The following is a 17,700-nucleotide window of genomic DNA, read 5'->3' as shown; positions in this document are numbered from 1 at the left end:
AAACATTAACCAATGACTAACACGAGATGATCCTATTCCTAGTCTGAATTCATATGAAAGTCATGCATTTAGTTTAGATTATCAATAAGATTCGAGATTATTCCTAATTCTAACTATAAATGTTGATTTTATCGCATTCTAGACTCATTGTGAGTATTCTTACACCACAAGAAGCAACTAACTACATAATTGGTGATCAAGCAATAAATAGTGCAATGTGTATGTAAAATCATTCAAACAATAAAATGAAAGTCATAAATCGAAGTCTTGAATTGAAATAAATGAAAATAGGGTTCAAATATTCATCTAATACAATCGAAAAACCTAGCCAACCATCCTAATTTATTAAATTATATAGAAATAATGAAAGAACATCACCTGCATTGAAGAAATATGGAAGAAAGTGGAGAAAATGAATCTTGATTTTGGACGGATAATCTTCAAGAATCTTACACAATTCCCTTAATATTGATGATCTAGCCTTGTTCTTTACCTCCTGAATAGATTAAATATAACGATTTTTAGATCTAGGGAGGTCTCTCCACGTTCTGAATAGATTATGGTATTTAGTGTATGCCTAAAATATTGTTATCAAAGTAGAGTTTCAATTGGAAAAATAAACAAAATCTTGCTTCGGAAAAGTACTACGCGGTCACATGTACAAAAGGAAGCCTCTACTTAGAAGAAATCATATATGGTCCTGGGAGCTCTGGAGGCTTAGATGTGGTAACATTTAATTAAACCTATGCGGGTATAATTTTTTTTGTCGGAAAAAATTCAATATTTTGGTCAATCTTTCTCTCCCAATATCTGATTGAGGTAATTCAAAATGAGTTGTAAAACTAACTCAAAGGACTACGAATCTTACAATTGAGACTAAAAATTCAAAGTATAACTTTTTCAATCGAAAGTTGATATGTGATAATACTTTGACTATATTTTATCCCTTGGACATATTTCTTCATCCAATTGACCCATAACACTTTTGAATCTTCATCGTGAAGTTCGACACAACATTTAAGTATTTGTACTTTAGTCCTCGAAATTTGTTTTGCTTTATTTCAGTTATTTTCTCTTGTAATCTTGTTCCAATATCTTCCAATTGTATCAAATTAAAACCTTGGCATCTTTGATCTTCATTTTGTTTCCCGTCTCATCTATGGATTGTTTGAAATTTAATCCTCGAATTTGAATTTCATCCCCCCTTTCACTATTTTTGCATTCTTTTCTCAAATTCTTCATCAAACATCGAATTTTACCTTAAAAATGCATTATAACAAAAATTAGGTTGCATTTTATTCAAAAAACAGTAAATTATAATCTTTTAGGACTCGAATAAATGTAGAAACTACACTTATTAAACCCCCAAACTTGAATCTTTGTTTGCCCTCAAACAAAACTAAAACCAAGAAAAAACAATGCAAAAAGTTGTAGCTAGCAAATCCGACTTTTTATCTTAGAATTGAAATCACAATATTAAATATATGCATAGTTTCACAATCACAATGAAGAAATTGAAATATACTTTTCCAATGTAAAATCGACGATGTGTGTGTGAAGAATTAAGCATAGTATCATGAATTCATAAGTAGTTTCAATTCTCGATCCTCAATGATCAAATATGTTCTATTATCACTCATAAGATTCACCCCTCAGACTAATTATTTTCACTCTTTTCAACTTGGTTATTTAAGGTTGAATTGTTATACTATCATCACCTCTCTAGTTTAGGTAAATCTTACTAATTACAAGTCAATACGTTAATAAACTAGGATTCTCTATAAGTTTGATTGCTTTAATATCCAGAATTCAACTAGGTTAATAATCCCTTGTCAAAAGTTAAACAAGTATTTGAGACTTAACCAAAGCATTCGGTGCGCCTTTCGTTTAATGCATCTGCCTTTTTTATTTTTTTTCTATTTTTATTTCAACATTTTTTTCTTTATTTGTGACATTGTTTTCTAACACCCTTACATGCTTAATAACTTGAATAATAAAGGCTACAAATAGAAAATTTCAAATAAAATATTTTTTAAGCCTTGATTAATACAATATCCCTCTTTAAACACCTATCCAAGCAAAACGACCTCTAACTTGAAACTTTCGTCCAATTTCATCCTATTGACCTTAGACAATTTACACAAGATGTTTAATTTCACGAATGGAATCCTCATTTATCTCAATATCTTCCTACAAAGTGAAATTCACCAAAACTATTCTTAATTTGATATAATGATGTAGAATATAGCGGTTTTTGGTTTAGCATCAATAGTTCACTATTTCAACCTATTCAAATATGAAATTGACTCATTCCTACGCAATGCTTAACTTAATTAACAGGCTCATTATATCAAAATTTACATTGAAAAACAAAAATAATCTAAGCATGTAACATATTCGTCATTCATACTTCAATTCATGATTCAATATGTTTATCATTGCCAGTCAACTCAAGCAAGCACACACAAAGAAAATATTTTTGAAAATTTTAAAAATTTTCATTTTTTTTGTATTTATCCAGTATTCAAAGCAATAAAACACACATAACAAAAGAAAACTCATGTTTTTCAACCCAAACTTAAACAAGACATTGTTCTCAAAGTCTTAAATCCTAGGTTTGCATCTGAAAGGGTAGGGAAGAAAATGAAGAAAATATTAAATATGTTTATCATTGCCAGTCAACTCAAGCAAGCACACACAAAGAAAATATTTTTGAAAATTTTAAAAATTTTCATTTTTTTTTTGTATTTATCCAGTATTCAAAGCAATAAAACACACATAACAAAAGAAAACTCATGTTTTTCAACCCAAACTTAAACAAGACATTGTTCTCAAAGTCTTAAATCCTAGGTTTGCATCTGAAAGGGTAGGGACGAAAATGAAGAAAATATTCTCCCGATATGGAGTGATATTCAATGGCTACCTCGTCCTATTGTTCTTGTTGTCTCCTTTATCAATGTTGGTTTAAGTATTCCACGATGTCATGTATCTGCACAATGTGGTTAGATAAATCATTAAAGATCAAATACCCGAAACACGTGTTACTAAGCTCACATATCTAGTACATCAACTAACATCTCAAGGACCTAAGGAGAAACGAAAAGTGGATGATGATTCACTAACAAAAATTAATAACTAATCTAAATTATCATATAACTAGAAAGCATAATAAATAAAAGGGATAGAAATATTAGATTGCCTCCAAACAAGTGCTTGTTTAAAGTCCTCAGCCTGACTTCAGTTGTTTCTAGGCTCTTTATAATGGCTTGAAATAGAAATTTTCAGCCATGTACTTTATGTACTGATTGCACTTCTTTCTTTTATCTTTCATTCTCTACATAATCAAATTTTCATTGTTGTCGCTAACAATAATTCCACCTCTATATGGCCTGCCCTTGTCACTCTCCCAATGGTCCACTCTTTGGCAATCCTCAAAGTAGGAAGGCTACTTAAGTGGTGTTTCCATAATACAGCTCTGTTGCTTATCCTCCGGACTCAACGCTATCTCATTCGTGTCAAAATCTAGCAAGGCCCGACTTGTTGATAGAATTGGCCTTCCCAGATAATAAGCATCCGATATACCTCTTCTATGTCTAGAATGATGAAGTCAGCTGGAAAAATGAACTTTTCAGCTTTGATAAGCATGTCTTTGACTATTCCTTAGGGATGTTTCAACGATCTATTAGTAGTTGAAGGATGATAGAAGCCACATAGGGATTTCTCAATCCCAATTTCCTATAAAGAGGTAGAGGATTAAGTTAATACTCACCCCTAAATGAATTAAACAATTAATACCTTGTAAATTTCCTATGGAGCAAGGTAGAGTGAAATTTCTTGGATCTTTCAATTTTAGAGGAGTCCTACCCTGAATGATTGCACTGCACTCTTCAGATAACGTCACTGTCTCATGTTTAGACAGTTTTCTCTTCTTAGTTAATGTTTCCTTCAAAAACTTGGAGTAGTTTAGGACTTGAATGATCACGTCAATGAAATTAAAACATCCAAGAACTTAATAAACTACTTTTCCAGCTTGACGTTTTGCAGCCGTTGAACAAAAGGAACTAGAGATATAAGTGAAGTGCTAGAAACTATTGCCTTAAGCTGTGAGCTGTCTGAGACTAATTGTTGATCCATTTTTGTTGCTTCTTTAGATTGCTCTGTTTGTTCCTTACCCTTGGCAGATATTTGAGTGTTCTTTGTCTCCTTTCATTTTTTAGTGATTTTTGGCAACTGAACGCAACTCCTAGTAATGTTGACCTAAATCCGCTGTACTCTTGGCTATCTTCATAGTCACTGAGAGAATGGAATGGGTTACACATAAGCCTGGACAGGGGTGGTGGAAGTAAATGATGAAAGCTCAATAGTTGCAACATTCACCCTCTTAACTACTAATACCTGCTACCATGTGTTATTCTCCGTGTCACTCAACAAGGTGCTTGTGGTATGTTGGCCAATGCAGCTGCGATCTGTCCCACCTAATTCTCTAAGTTCTGTATAGAGTCCTATTGATTATGCATTGTAGTCTCAAACTTGATAATGTACTTAATAAGTAGATCCTCCATGGATGTCCTCTTCTTTTACTGTTACTGAACCACTAATGGATTGACCTTCATCTGATATCTCTGATTCGATTTATCCATCCACGAGTAGTTAGGATTCTTGTTCAAACACGAATAGTTGTTGTTGGGATAGGTCTGTTTTGCTGCCTCTAATAATTATGTGCATAGTTGATATCTACAAGCTGACCTATATGAGTGGACGCTAATGGGCAACTGGTAGTGAAATGATATGCCCCACAACCTATGCAAAGTGGTACTGGTTGATGTACCATGTTCACAGACTAAGTTAGATTGTCCAAATTTTTTCATTATAGTCTCTATCTATGTTGCTAAAGCTGTCAATGTGTCAATATTATGCATACCAGCTGCCTTCCTTGTTGCTCGGTCACATAGACTGATTCTCTACTATTCTCTCGTACAACTTGTAAGCAATATCGATATCCATCATCATTGTCGATCTGCCCGTTGAAGCATATACCATGTTCTTGAGTTCTTAGCGCATTTCATAGTGAAAGAGGTACACTTGCGCTTGCTTAGGAAGGTTAAGATTGGGACACTTCCTGAATAGGTTCTTATACCTTTCCCATGCTTCTGGATAGCTCTCAAGGTCTTTCTGCTTAGATGTATGGATTTTATTCCGAATTTGATGAACTCAAGATGGTGGGAAGAATTTCACCGTGAACTTTTACACCATGTTATTTCAAAACAAGATGCTCCTCGGAGGAAACACGTAGATCCACTCTCTTGCAATATCCTTCAGAGTGTGAGGGAATAATAGCATTCTAAATGCTTTAGTTGGCATCCCTTCATAACTAATAACTTCGTACAACATAAGAAAAACCTATCTGTATTCATGTGGATTCTTCGTGGCTTTTCCACAAAACTTGATGTCATGATGATTCTAGAAAAGATTAATGCCATCTGGTTGGATTTGGAAGTTAGCCTTTCCAAATGGAGGGTAGTTAATTGTAGGTTGCACTGATGCAGGTACTTGATTCACATAATTCCCTACTAATATTCAACCCTCGTTGACAATAGGTATCTGTAGAGTTGGTGGTGGTTGTTGAATCAAATCTTGAATATGGTCCTGATTTTTAGCTATTGCTCGTCTTTCTTTGTTCTCGTCTATGTTGTTTGAATCTTCTTTTGATCTTGAGATCCAATGGTAGAAGCTCGATTTCTTCATAATCTTGCATAAATTGATGACAACCTGAAAGAAGTGAAACAAAAAGAAATTGGATAGTGATATGAATAATTTAAACAAACAAACAAAAATAAAAATAAAATATTGAATCTAATATAAATTAACAAACTAAAATTAAATCCATTATTTCCCGACAATGGGCCAAAAACTTGTTCGCGTGAAACCCGCAAGCATTTGGGATTGTTGTACAAGTAATAAGATTTGTGAGTTAAAAGTTTATTTCCACGAGGAATAAGGTCTAATTTGTAGTTCAATAGTTACTATTAAATTCGAAGCGTTGTGACATTAAAAAAATTGTGATATGTTTGTTATTTACTCTAATTCTACTCTAAAAGGTGAAAAAAAAGTGATTAAATCTGATGTGAATGTTTGTATTAGATTCATGTGTCCTCCTAATTCCATCTATTTCAATTTACAATTATCATTCTATTCGATTCATACATTTTTTATAATTGATAAAGCTAGTATGTTAACTGCTCTTTTTCATGATATATTAACCTATGACTAACATGAGACAATCCTATTCTTAATTCGAATTCATATAAAAGTCATGCATTTAGTTTAGATTATTAACAAATTTGCACGTTTGAAAGAAATGATTCCTAATTTTAACTACGAATGTTGATTTTACAAGCGTTCTTGACTCATTGTGAGTACTTCTAAACTACAACAAGCAATTAAGTACCTGATTGGTGATCAAGCAATAAATAGTGCAACGGGTATGTAAAATCATTCAAACTATAACACGAAAATTATAAATTAAAGTCTTGAATTGAAATGAATGAAAATAGAGTTCAAACATTCATCCAATATAATTGAAAAACCTAGCCAACCATCATAATTATTAAATTATACAAGAAATAATGAAAAGACATCACCTGGATCGAAGAAATGAAAGACAGTGGAGAAAATGAAATCTTGATTTTTGATGGATAATCTTCAAAAATCTGCACAATTCCTTGATCTTGATGATCTAGCCTCGTTCTTTACCTCCAAAATAAATGAAATATAGAGATTTTTTGGTATAGGGAGTCTCCATGTTTTGGACTGATTATGGTATTTAAAGAATGCCTAAAAAATTATTACCAAAGTAGAGTTTCAATTGAAAAAAGAAACAAAATCTTGCATCGAAAAAGTACTATGCGGTCGCATAGTGCAAATGGAAGCAATTGCATAGAAGAAATCATTGCTAATCCCGAGAGCTTTGGAGGCATAGATACTGTCACATCTAATTGAACCATTGCAGCCACATAGGCTAATTTTTTTGTCGAACAGATTTCAATATTTTGGCCATATCTTTCTCTTCCTATATTTGATTGGGTTGATTCAAAGTGCGTTGGAAAGCTAACTCAAAAATTTACAAATCTTCCAAAAATGTCATTTTTCAATTTCAAACTTTGCTTTGCAAAATGGGTTTCAAACTGAAATTGAAAATCCAAAGCATAACTTTTTTAGTTGAAAGTTGATGTATAATAATAATTTGACTATATTTCATCTCTTTGACTTCTTTTTTCATCAAATTGACCCTAACACTCTTGAATCTTCATCATGAGGTTCGATACAATTTTTAAGTATTTGCACTTCAATCCCCAAACTTTGAACTTGTTTCATTTAAGTCATCTTCTCTTATAATCTTGTTCATTTATCTTCCAAATGTATCCAATTAAATTATTGGCATCTTCTATCTTCATTTTTTCACCCGTCTCCTCTATAAATTGTAAGCAATTTAATCCTCGAATTTCAGATTTCATCATTTTTCACTATTTGTGCATTCTTTTCTCAAATTCTTTTTTAAACATCGAGTTTTACCTATATAATGAAATATAATACAAGTTAGGTAGTATTTTATCCAAAGAATAGTAAAATATCATTTTTTAGGACTTCGAATAAGTGTAGAAACTATACTTATTGCTTCACAACCACATAATCTCAGTAGTAGTGGNGTAAAATATCATTTTTTAGGACTTCGAATAAGTGTAGAAACTATACTTATTGCTTCACAACCACATAATCTCAGTAGTAGTGGATATCATAGCTTGATATTCTGCCTCAATAGATGAATGCAAGGGACAACAACATGTTTCTTACTTTTCCAAGATAAGAAAATTACCCCAAAAAAATAATAAAAAGGCCTGTAATGAACTTACGATTAGTGGAATTACTGGCCTAATCAAAATCATAGTAGGCACAGAGAACTAAAGAAGAAGTTGAAGAAACCAAAAGAATCCGAAAGCAAGTACCACGAAGATAGTGCAAAATATGAACAACAGCTGCTCAATAAACTGTAGTAGAAGTTGAAACAAACTGACTAACAATGTGAATAGTATAAACAATATCGGGACTTGTACTAGTGAGGTAAACCAAACATCCAACAATAATGTAGTACAAAGTGAGATTAGTCAAAGGTATACCACTAGGAGGTGAATATCGAACGTTGATCTCAAGAGAAGTCTTAGCAATTTTAATATCAGTAAGACGAGCACGCTCAATAACATTTATAGTATACTTAGACTGAGAGAAGAGATAACCTCTATGAGAATAAGCAACTTTGATCTCTAAATATAAGATAATGCATCGAAGTCCGTCATTTCAAAACGATGAGCTAATTCTGATTTCAAATTAGCAATTTCATGAACATCATCGCCAGTAATAATCATGTCTTCAACATCTAGTAAAAATAGAATATGACCAGCTGAAGTGTATTGAAATAATAGTTCAGAATCATGATGACTGGATATAAAACCAAGAGAGGTAAAAATATAAAAAATTTCTCAAACCAAGCACAAGATACTTGTTTGAGATCATAAAGTGTGTTTTTGAGTTTTCAAACGTGTCCAAAGGTATGAGAAACACCAGGATGGGGAACCATATAAACATCTTCTGGAAGATTTTCATTCAAAAATGCATTTTTGACATCTAACTGAGAGAGACCCCAATGATGAACAAATAAACCGCAATACGAACAGTGGTCATTTTGGCAATAGAGGCAAAGGTCTTCCTATAATCTAGACCGTACTAGTGAGTAAGTCCCTTAGCAACTAATTTAACGTTGTAATGCCCAATTAAACTAACAGATTTTGGTTTTATTTTATAAACCCAACGAAAATCAGTAGCATGTTTACCTAGAAGTATTGCAACCAAATTCCAAGTGTTTGTGTTATATAAAGCAGAGAGTTCATCAACCTTAGCCAATTGCTAAAGAGAATCCAAAATAGCTTTTATCAAAGAAGAGGGTTCAGATAGTTTATGAATAAAGGTTAAGAAATAACAAAAGGATTTCGAATAACATGAGTAAGTAAAATTAGGCAGCTGAGTGGACTTACAAATACGTTGAAAATATCAAGGAGCGGGAGGAGCATGAGCACGATCAACGATCTCTGACGGTGCTTGAGAAACCATAGAAGGAGGAGAGATATCATGAGCTGGCGCATGTATACCTATTGTATATAAAGGATCAACAATACATGTGGTATAGAAAGATGATCTATCAATATCATCAGATAATGGATCAATACAAATGAGGTCGGACTTAGTTACGTCACGGGTTTTATCAAAGTTAAAAAGAATGGGATATGCTCAAGAAACACAACATGATGAGAATCATATAGTTTTTGAATAATGGGATCAAAATAGCGATAATACTTTTGGCCTTGCCCATAGCTTAGGAAAACACTGAGAGACGAGCGAGATGTCAATTTACTATGTTTGGCTTTATGACGAAAGACAAAGCAAGAAGAACTGAAGACTCTCAAAGGGGAATAATTAGGAAAATGCCCAAACAATGTTTCAAATGATGATAAACTTAAAGTGTAAAAAAATGGAATCTTTTTAATCAAGAAAACAATGGTGACAATTGCTTCTCCCCAAAATTGTTTGGAACTTTAGTAAACAAGGGAAGAGAACGAGTAGTTTCTACAACGTGCCTATACTTTCGTTTAGCAACACCATTTTGTTGTGAGGTGTTAATGTACGAGGTTTGACGAGATCTGCCATCAAATGCAAGTAATTCAGAGAAATCAACAGAAATATACTCCTTACCCAAATCACATCTAAAGTACTTAATTATAACAGAATATTGAGTTTTAATAAGTACTTTAAAAGAACAATAAATAGAAAGAAAAGCCAGTACGCCGTTTTGTAACATAAACCCAACAGTAACAATTATAGTCATTAATAGAAAAAACACTTCAAGAAAAAATGTAAAACAAAAAGTTTAGCTAGTTTGCAACCACTATAATAGAAACATCATGAGTTTACAAATCTCTCAATTAACGTTTATAAACTAAATTTTAAACGACTAGCAGAAATATGTACAATACGAGAGTGCCACAATTAAAACTAGAAGAATGGGAATTCAAAGAAAAGTATGAGGAGTAAACAAGAGAGGATGCAACATGTGGTGGTCCCATATGATTCGGAGCATATAATTTTTCTGTATGAGCTATTATAATCAACTTCTGAGATCGAGGATCCTGCACATAACAAGCGTAGAAGAAAACTGAACTAAGGGCCATTTGATTTCAAGAATGAAATTTGGGTGGAAAGAAAACGAATTCCAACGAATTGAATTGTCTAGAACTTGTTTTATTGAGAATTGTCAATTAAAAATGTTTGATTAGTATAATTTTCACCTAGATAATATTGCAACTTTGGATCTTTTGGTATTCATTTGACTTTGTTTTCCATGAAAATTGTCAATTAAAGAGATAGAATTTATTTCAATTGCCAAAATAAAATATAAAAAAGAAAACCTAAAAAACCAAAAACCACCAAACCCATTGGAAAACCAATTCCTCAAAAAGGTGAAAACATGTGGAAAATGGGGTTTGCCAAGAAAACCAATTGCCAAGAAAATTTAGCCAATCAAACATGCAGAAATGTGGAAAATGGAATTTAATTTCCTACTTCCATGGAAAATTTGTGCCATCAAACTGGGTTTAAGTATCTAAAATCATACAAGTGGCCAGTAGTTATAAAATTTAAAGTAAGAGATGGAACATAATAGACATCTGAAAGCAATAAATTATGTATGTTAACAGAATCGACACATGTTAAGGTTGATGGAGTGCCATCAGCCATCATAACAGACAGATAAGTTAGAAGGGGGCAAGTCATTATAGAATTTTAAGTTAGATGACATGCGTTTGAAAGCACCTAAATCAAAGATCCATGAGGAAAAAATAACTAAGAGACTCTAAGATGACAAGCCTAAATGAGTAGAGATTGACATAGCATGTAGTTGTGGCTAAGAACTTCTGAAACTGCTCTGCTAAATTAGTCAACATGAGACTGGAGAAAGATGGTGTTCCAAGTATAGACGAGTCACCAGGTGGCATGTTGTTAGTATTAACGACGATAGGATCGTTGTTGTGGTGGATGTTTCTTCAATAGCTTAGAACATTGAGACTTCCAATGTCCATTTTTTTTGCAAAAGTTACACCCATCACTAACAACTCGCACATAACCTTTGTTCTGATTCTATATGGACGATTGAGAGGGCACATGCAATACTGAGATGCTAGATGGGGAAAGAGATACTTCTCTTGTCAGATATTTGAAATGAGTCTCTTCAACCACAAGTTCACTAACCACCAAATCAACTGAAAGAAGTGGAGTGCGATGCAAGATAGAGCTTCTAAGTCCGTCAAAGTTACTGCGAAGTGCTATAAAAAACTGAACTAGCCACTGTTCCTCTCTCTAAGTAATATATTCCTCACAAGCTTTAGATCATGTGATCCTACAAGAGCCAACTTATCCCAAATTGAATTCATAGCAGTGTAAAACTCAAGAATACTCATATTCTTTTGTTGTAAAGCCCGTATGTCATTCTTCAACTGATACTGGTTTGCAAAATTAGACTTAGCCTTTATTGGAGCCCCATTTTTTTCCAAACTCATTTCAACCACACATTCCCTTAATAAAATAATTTTATATTTAAACCTAAAACTTTTTCATACTTTTCAACCACATATTCCCCAAAAAATCACAGTTCCAAAATCTATTTTTACCAAATAATGGGGCCCAAATAAAGACTTAATGTACAACCTCTAAAAATGATCCCAAATTTCCTTCGCTATTTCATACTTCGCCAATTGTGTACCAATGGTTTGCTCAACAAAATTATAAATCCAAATAAGAATTTTCGCATTGTTTTACTCTCAATTATCTAACTCCTTCATATAATTATGAGCAGTGCTCTTGGGGTTAACAATAGTTCCACAAATATAATTCCACAATCTTTTTTCTTAAGAAAATTTTCTCATCACAATACTCCAATATGAGTAATTCTTACCATTTAATTTAACACCAATTGATTGAAGTGAATCATCCCTTTCAGTGGCATCATGAAGTCAACAAAAGAACAAAAACGAATAAAAAATGATTAAACTCACACAACAATCAATGCACCACTACGAATCTCCACTGTAATATACTGCACAACGTACATAGAACCAAACTAATACTATCAAATGATCAGAAGCTTACCAAGAAGCACACCATCTCGTTGGAGTTCCATTAGAAAACGAGCTACTTGCCCTTTATGTGTCTACGTGTGATGCTTCACTCGACATAGCCGATCAAGGTTGTTCATCTCGTCACTGTTAACCCAAATATGTTCACAATCTCTAGACAGAGGTCACTTGGAGAGACATTGAGGAAAAAAAATTAGTGGCTCAATGAAATACAAATTAGGGTTAGATATTTCAATTGCACAATATTATGTGAGGATGAAAGAAAGGGAAAAAAGCAAATTCAATGTACAACTTTATGCTCTAATACCATGATAACAATATAATCCAATATAAAGAATCAAATACATAGAGAAGAAAACAAAGAGAGGAAGAGGAAAGAGAATTATTGAGATACCAAGCTTACGGTAAATAATGAGAAACAATTGTTTATTTACTACAAAAAAGGAAGATACTAAGCTACCCTTAACCAATTTTCCCTACAAAAAGACCAGAATTAGATTAGAACTGTGATGAAGTTGATGGTCGATCCTCTTGTTTTTCGACGAGAATACACCTTGATGGAGGACCAAACATGCTCAATAGTACCTGGAAAAGAATAATAAGCCAAGAAAAAGCTTAAAAAATAACTTATAGTTGGAAAATGCGTACTTGTGTTCTAACTTATGTTGTAACTCCTACCTTATTGTCAATTTATGCAACTTTTACTAATTGAAAGTGAAAAAATGTAATTTGAATATGTGTGGAAACAAAAGGTTGCTTAGATAAGTTTAAGTAGATAACACATTTACAGTAGTCAGCAATTCAGAGAAATTGATACCCCAGATTATAGTTTTAAGGTAGTTAATAAATAAAAATTATTCATCTAACTTGTAAAGCTTGTTCAGTAAATAGGGAATGTATTGTGTTCGACTATATAAGAAAAAATAAAAAAGATAACATCTCATTGACTGTATTGTATTTTTGTTAAGTTTATATCTCCCATGAAAGAAAGATTAATTTGTCTTCAATTCTTAAAGATTAACAGCTTTTTTCCCCAAAAAGACAATTTGTAGAATAAAAACGGATGATAACTACGAAGATCTTACAGGTAAAAAGACTAGGCCATGCAGGAAACCAAGGAGCACCAAAGCAAGATACATTTTGAAATAGTAAACCTGCAAATAATCGAGTAAAATTAAGATCACTAGGAAAAAAAGTAGCTTTTCTTATGCATGAATCTAAATGCGAGAGAAGAGATACCACAAAGACTTCGGTCTTCGAAAAGCAAAGAACAAGCACACCAACGAGCTTCGTGAGGGTAATTCCACTGCCAAAGAGAAGATGAAATCATCGGCTGAATCATTATATATTGACGAAAAAGGAAATGGCATCCAAAAGTCTTCTCAAAAGATTAGAAAATTCATGCAAGAAAGGAACTTTACAAATAAAAATAATTAATAGAGTTGCCTTCCGTTTGGCCCCCATTCTTGTCAAATTTTAAAGGTTGGAATAGTGTTTTTTTGAAAAATGTGTGGTTGAAAAAAATGAAAAGTTTTTTATTTGCATGTGATATTATTTTATGAAAGATTGTGTGATTGAAAATAAGAGAGAGAAAAAGAATGAGAAGGAGAATGGGGGCCAAACAGGGGCTTGAGTTCGAGTATGAAAGCGGAGAGAAATTAAACCTTGGCTAAAAGCTCAAGGTATATTTATGCTGCATTTGTAGAAGAGGTTCTAAGTTACAAGTTATATAAGCAATTGTGGAATAGGATTCATGTAGCCAACCCATGTTTGGATAAGATTTAAAAAATGTAAACTTACATCTTCGAAAGTAAAGATATGGTTTTACAATATAAAGATTTTCAACCAAAACACTTCAAAAAAAAAAACCCATAATTTCTCAAAAGTTCAAACATGTTAGGTAAAAAAAGTTTACTCAAAAGTAACTTTTTAGCTTAAACATGATGCAAGTTCAACTTCAAACTTCGCTGAACCACACCACATAAACGCAACTGAAGCAGCTTTTCTAAAATAATGTGCAAGCCAATGCACAGGGTATTAAGCCATCTCTAGCGCTGCACCAAACCAAAATTCACCTCCAACCATTATACCAAAACTTACACAAAATTAACAGTGTTTTATTATTTTATTCATTCTTTCGATTTTTGACAATGTATTAATTTTAAAAAATTATTTATTTATTTATTTTATAACTATATAAATTACTAAATCATAACTTCGTTAAATTAACAAATATATTCAATTATTCACATGTTTTACATATTATGTTAAATTGACGAAAATAACTGATTATATTATTAATTTATTATAAACAATTACGCTAAATTTACAAAAATAATTACTAAATTAAAGAATCCTTAATTATTATTAATTATATTATTAAAAATAATAAACTTAAATAATATAATTAATATTGTAATTAATTATTATTATTATTATTATTATTATTATTATTATTATTATAAAACGAAAATGACACAAATACCTTTAATCATTATCTTTGAAAAATGAAAAAGAATGGCAAAACGGACATTGTACCATTTGGTGCAAAAAATGGTGCAATGAACAGGGTTGCACCAAATATGGAGCAACACTATTCATGCTGCATCATTTTACAAAAAAATGGTGCAAAGATTGGAGGGAGATTTGCACCAAATTTTGGTGCAATTTGGTGCAATAAGGTACCTATTGGAGATGGCCGTATGCCTTTTCCTTTGTATAAGCGTAAAAAATTAAACCAGCCACTCCTAGGGAAGCATATCAGAGGGTGGACTAAGTTGTATCATCCAGTGAATATGCAAACTAGGGGATGCATCATTTTAAAACAATATAATTACCAATTGAGACTAACTTTTTTATTTTTTTTGGAGAAAGAAGAAAACTCTATAACATGGACACTTCATTTAGGATAGCGTATCCGTGTTGGACACATGTCAGATACTGACATTCCTCAAACACTCTATCACAGTCCTTTTTTATCAGAAATATTATATATTTTTACTTCAAAGTTATTATTAAATAACAAATATACTCATATCTAAAAGATTTCGACAAGAAAAATTAATAATAACTATAAAGCTAAATTTATACTATTTAAATAAAGAATTTATTCAACGTGTCGACGACATGTCGTGTCCGCAATTTTTCAAAAAATTGCATGTCAATGTGTTGGACACATGTGCCCGTATCGATACTTCATAGGAAGAAAGGAATTAAGAAATATTTGGTGCTAATATCATTTATTTGCTATTTTCAATTTATCATAGCCCCAAACCACATGCCGTAAAATCAATGGATACTAGATATTTCGACTATAAATAGTTCATCAAAACTTTTTCATGTGAAGTTAAATATGAATTAGGAAGGATAACGTTGCGTTGTATATACTATTTTCTCCTTTAGACCCATACAAAGTCAAACCAAAGTACCAGACGACCCATTTGTAGACCAATGAAGTAGAAGTTGAGAAATGGCCAATAAAAGATCCAGGAAAGCTTTCTTAACAAAAAGAGGTAAACCTGAATACGGAGGCCCCCATTGTCGTCAAAGCCTCCTTCATGCGTTGATTTCTATCTCCATTACTTACCTGGTATGGAAAAGTGAAGTAAGCAGATCGTGTAATTCAGCATATTAAAAAAAAAATGGTACTCAAGAATGAGATATACAGGAAATAAACAAAAGAAACAGTAGTTTATTTAACAAATATTTACAAGACAGGTAATGGTAAAAATAAAAAATAAAAAAAATCAACATTCAGATCATATACCCACCCAGTCCACGTAACCCATCATAGATCCCAAAAGCATGTATGCATGCAATTGCTCTCAAGAAAGAAAAAAATGATAGATAAAGACATTATATTCCTTGCTTAAAAAAATAACTAAGACTAACCAAGAAAGCATGTGTAATATGCACACAGAACTCGACAGCTATACCCACAGACATTATGAGGTTAACAACAGAAACTGCATTGAGTTGAATTTTCAAAATTGCCATTACACCCTGCATCATACAATTCCATGAGTATAACGAGTTAGAAAGTTGTTATATAGTGCTTAACATCAAATTCTTTTTTTTGAAGTAAACAAAGTTCCATAACAGTCGAGAAAAAGGAAATGTACCATGATATCCACCACGATCATTATCATGACAAGAAGAATAATTGCTGAAGTCCAGAAACTAAACACAGAAAGAGGTAAAGAAAGAAGCAAATTAAAATGTTTAAATGGGAGAAGTAACAAATTTAATTAGAAATCTAAGGCAAAAATACTGACCTGCATGTGATGACTAGACAAACGATGAAAACAGCACCTGTCAAATTATAGCAAAACTAACTCAATGTCTTTGAGATGGACCCAAAAAATTAACAAATGTGCGAATACATATAGTAAGCCAAATGCCCTATTAGAAGTTGGGAGGTTGAGGGAGATTATATAACTGTGATTCAAGTGTTTGAAGGGTAAAATAAGGTTTCTCTGCACCATTTGGAACCAGGATATTCATTTCCTGGACAGAGGGTTGCTGATCAAATAGGAAATTAACTCGGTTTGCCTGCAAGTGCAGTTCGTTGAAAAGAGTACAAGTCTATGAAAAGTTCTAACCAGTAGCGATAGCTAGGTTGATTAGCGCCGTCTTCCATATGTTGAGATATTGCTCGAAGAACATATAAAATACAGCATATGGGAACATCTCAATCTGCATTTGAGAAACCTTGTCAGAACTAAAAATAGCAGGAAGTTCATGATTCATGAAGTTATGTATAATGCAACATTAGCGTTGATCTGTGTATGTGTGTTCTCAAGCACACTTGTAGCATGTTTAGTACGTAAGTAGATAGTATAATGAACAAGATTTTAGTATCTATTTTCCTTTCAAAAAAGAAAAAAGACAAAAGAAAAAAGAAAAAAATAAATGAAAAAGATTTTAGTGTGTTTTTTCTTTAATGCCATAGAGTACTATCAAATTCTTCTTATCAAACATACTGTAAGAGATAGACCGACAGATGAGCAGACGGATAGACAGACAGAGAAATTGTGTGCTTTAAAAATTTAGTATCAAGGACGAACAATGTACAGCGTAGTTTTGCAGTACACAGTCGAGCCACATTTTTAAATACAGTACATAAAACCATTGCAAAATGGAAAGAACCAGAAGAACCAAAATGCAGGATTTGTAGCAGAAAAAAAAAAGTGAACTTACAGACTCTATTCTAAGTGAAAAGAATAATAAAAAGTATCAAATATGAACAACCCAGTTGCACGTCTATATATAGTAATTTATGGAACTACCTACACCTGATACCAACTCACATCAAATTAAATATATATACCTTTAAGGAATCAGACATTTTTGAACTAAAATCTCGTGCTGCTCTCATTGACTTGACAAAATCAGACTGAGAGAGGAAAAGCCAGGTTTTAGAAGAGTAAGTAACAGAAATTAAAATACTGTAGAACAAACTTTT

General features: G+C 32.4%; 2 protein-coding genes across 2 annotated transcripts in view; one reads left to right on the top strand and one right to left on the bottom strand.

Annotated features, from left to right (window-relative positions):
- LOC111380947 (protein NLP5-like) overlaps window positions 1–10,858 on the top strand; it is a 14,943-nt gene extending 4,085 nt beyond the window's left edge. The window contains exon 4 of the mRNA XM_023004623.1: window positions 10,803–10,858. Within this exon, the coding sequence (XP_022860391.1) occupies window positions 10,803–10,858 (56 nt within the window). The remainder of the gene's footprint in view (window positions 1–10,802) is intronic.
- Window positions 10,859–12,702: 1,844 nt separating this feature from the next.
- The window catches only part of LOC111380946 (Niemann-Pick C1 protein-like), an 18,201-nt gene continuing 13,203 nt past the window's right edge, over window positions 12,703–17,700 (bottom strand). Inside the window, exons 26-34 of the mRNA XM_023004622.1 lie at window positions 17,566–17,631; window positions 16,838–16,931; window positions 16,511–16,547; window positions 16,358–16,415; window positions 16,128–16,238; window positions 15,755–15,822; window positions 13,476–13,542; window positions 13,322–13,390; window positions 12,703–12,821 (exon numbers count right to left, since the gene is read on the bottom strand). Coding sequence (XP_022860390.1) covers window positions 12,735–12,821; window positions 13,322–13,390; window positions 13,476–13,542; window positions 15,755–15,822; window positions 16,128–16,238; window positions 16,358–16,415; window positions 16,511–16,547; window positions 16,838–16,931; window positions 17,566–17,631 — 657 coding nt within the window. The 3' untranslated portion in view covers window positions 12,703–12,734. The remainder of the gene's footprint in view (window positions 12,822–13,321; window positions 13,391–13,475; window positions 13,543–15,754; window positions 15,823–16,127; window positions 16,239–16,357; window positions 16,416–16,510; window positions 16,548–16,837; window positions 16,932–17,565; window positions 17,632–17,700) is intronic.

Source organism: Olea europaea, unplaced genomic scaffold (genome assembly GCF_002742605.1).
Source record: "Olea europaea var. sylvestris unplaced genomic scaffold, O_europaea_v1 scaffold2234, whole genome shotgun sequence".
In the NCBI taxonomy this organism is placed as follows: domain Eukaryota; kingdom Viridiplantae; phylum Streptophyta; class Magnoliopsida; order Lamiales; family Oleaceae; genus Olea; species Olea europaea.
Note: the sequence above shows the minus strand (reverse complement) of the source record. Positions and strands in the feature narration are given on the sequence as shown.